Genomic DNA, 3067 nt, shown 5'->3' with positions numbered 1-3067 from the left:
TTTTTTTGAGACAGGGTCTTACTCTGTTGCTCAGGCTGGAGTGCAGTGGTACAGTCTTGGCTTACTGCAACCTCTGCCTTCCAGGCTCAAGCAGTCCTCCCACTTTAGCCTCCCAAGTAGCTGGGACTACAGGTATGAGCCGCTGTGCCTGGCCTCTGTTAAAGATTTTTTAAATAAAGATTTATTATTAAAGAATGTATATAAAGAAATTATTTTTATATATAATTTTTTTTGGCATAGATACCTCTTTACTACACCAGTGAATTTGCTTTTTGTGTTGCGTCATGGGTTCTCAAGAAAACCTCTAGGTTGGGTGATTTGCTAGGAGGATCCATAGGACTTTGGGTATAGTTGTACTCACAGTTATAATTTATTACAGCAAAATGATACAAAGCAAAATCAGCAAAGGTAAAAGGCACATACATGGGACAAAGTTTGAAGGAAACCAGGCACAAGCTTCCAAGGGTTCTCTCCCAGTGGTATCACACAGGAGATGCTTACGTAACTCCAGCATTGAATTGTAACAATATAAGGAAATGTCTACCAGGAAAGCGATTAGACACTCGGTGCCCAAGGTTTTTATTGTGGGATGGTTACATAGGCATCCTGTACCTGGCATGTACCAAAATTCCAGACTTCCTGAAGAAAAGCAAGTGTTTAGCATAAACTATAGTTTGTGCAAACAGTTTAAGCACAGTGAGCTGCTCTTATCAGTTCCGCCGGTGGTTGTAACTCTCCCAAAATCTGTATTCCCAGGTGCCAGCCAAGGGTCAACTATATAGTCAGGCTTTTCTGAGGACAGGCAGTCTCAGGCCTGCTCTGTTAACACTTTTCTGCATTATATATAAAGATCCAGTATAACTGAATCTGGTTGCCTGGCAGTGTTAATTACAAATTTGAATTTGAGTTTGTATTTACCTGTTTGTTAAGTGGTATAAGTAGGGAATGACACTAAGCTGATGTGTCATTCACACATCAGAATGTGTGTGTGTGATGAATGTGTGTGTGATGTGTGATCGATAAAAAAATGGAAGCCATTCATGCGTTATGCCATGTCATAGTTACTAAGATTAAAATTCCAAATAGTGTTTTCTCCACAGATGATATTGACAGTGGCTTGTATGATGGAAACAAGTGAAGAAAGAATTTTATATGCTGGTTCTGTGGAGAGTGAGAAGTTTCTTTTTTTTTTTTTCCGGAAAATTGCCATTTTTCTTAATCTGATAATGAAATTCACCTAAAATACTGAATACCACTTTAATAACCATATTTCTTTGTAATAGTCCTCTTGAGAAAGACAGTATAGTTGGGTAACTCAACAGCCATGTAAAGAAACTTTGAAATGATTATGAAATGCTGATTTTCACGGATGCCGATAAGTATTGGTATAAAAGTCATGTTGGTTTCTGTGGTATGAGAAATTAAGCTAAAATAAAATCAGTGTTTGCCAAATGGAAAAAAGATTGATTGAAAACATTTTTTCATTATTATTTTCCAAAAGGGTTTTTAAAGAAGAAAATAGAAAACATACTAATCTTTCTTTTTGTTGTTTATGACCTCGTAAGTAAAGTTAGCTAATCATTTTCCCTGTTAATGTTTTCCATTCGCCTATCAGTAACATTTATTCTTTCCTGTGATTTACAGTGTTAGCAAATGTCATGGTTTGTTACATTTGATTTAATTTACAGACTGCTGCTGTATTTTTAAGTTAAAAAGGTTATGACAGGGCGCGGTGGCTCATGCTTGTAATCCCAGCATTTTGGGAGGCCGAGGTGGGAGATCACAAGGTTAGGAGATCGAGACTATCCTGGCCAACAGGGTGTAACCGCGTCTCTACTAAAATACAAAAAAATTAGTCAGGTGTGGTGGCGCGCGCCTGTAGTCCCAGCTGCTTAGGAAGCTGAGGCAGGAGAATCACTTGAACCCGGGAGGCAGAGGTTGCAGTGAACCGAGATCGCACCACTGCACTCCTGGCAACACAGCAAGACTCCGTCTCAGAAAAAAAAAAAAAGGAGGTTATATATACAATGAAATAATTCACAGACTCTATGAATTTTGATTTTAAAAATGTTCTTATTTTGAATTTTGACTATAATCTTTGTGAGTATAGGGACTGTGTCCGAATACCCAGTAGGTGTTCAGTTCACTTTTAAATAGAATGATAAAAAAGTGCTAGTATATTTGTAGTTTTAAAAATCAAAACTTATAGAAAGTACATTAAAATAATTTATAATCTTTTTAGAAAAGATTATTACATTTAAACTCTTAGTGTCTCATTAACCAGCAGATCATACAAATTCTATTTAATTTTAGAATGTGTTTATGGTAAAACTTCATTATAACACTTTGTTCCCTTTAATGTTGCCATCATCAAATGTAAAACCACCGAAGTGTTATAAGAAGGTCTGTATGTGGAACATTCTTTATAAGCTAATATGTTTTTAAGGATGCACAGGAACAGACGAGGGAATGTGCCTCCTATGGAACATGATGGGGATGTTGTAGAACAGTCAAACATAAGAATTTCATCTGCTGAGAATAAAAGGTACAGTATGTAATATAAATTCTCCCCTTTAGTCATTATATTGTGAAACAGAATGTGCCTTAAACTGGCTAACTGAAAAAGTAGAAAGGTATAGTAAATTATTCCTTCTTAGTGAGAAGTGAATTAAAGGAAAAGAAAGGATGAGGAGGTAGTACTAAATGAAAATTGATAGTACTTTACAGCATTCTTTTAAAGAACAAGTTTTTGGTTATAAAGTGTGCCAGGGTGTTCTGAAGAAGTCCCTATCATTACAAAGTATGTAAATTTGTTTGAAATAATAAAAGAAATAAGTATAATTTAATGGACTAAAAATCAACTTAAAGTATGTTAGAGTCATGGTGATGCAACTTATCTGGAAATAAATTGAAAATATGGCTGGGCCCGGTGGCTCACGCCTATAATCCTAGCATTTTGGGAGGCCGATGCAGGCGGATCACTTGAGGTCAGGAGTTCAAGACCAACCTGGCCTGGCCAACATGGTGAAACCCTTTCTACTGAAAATACAAAAAAAAAAAAAAAAAA

At 36.3% G+C, this 3067-nt stretch overlaps 1 protein-coding gene across 1 annotated transcript in view; it reads left to right on the top strand.

Moving 5' to 3' along the window:
• The window catches only part of CSPP1 (centrosome and spindle pole associated protein 1), a 136276-nt gene that overhangs the window by 38584 nt on the left and 94625 nt on the right, over positions 1-3067 (top strand). The window contains 1 exon segment of the mRNA XM_017896307.1: positions 2447-2545. Within this exon segment, the coding sequence (XP_017751796.1) occupies positions 2447-2545 (99 nt within the window).

This window comes from Rhinopithecus bieti, unplaced genomic scaffold (genome assembly GCF_001698545.2).
Source record: "Rhinopithecus bieti isolate Rb0 unplaced genomic scaffold, ASM169854v2 scaffold_27306, whole genome shotgun sequence".
In the NCBI taxonomy this organism is placed as follows: Eukaryota; Metazoa; Chordata; class Mammalia; order Primates; family Cercopithecidae; genus Rhinopithecus; species Rhinopithecus bieti.
The sequence above is the reverse complement of the archived record's forward strand: the minus strand, read 5'-3'. Positions and strand labels throughout refer to the sequence as shown.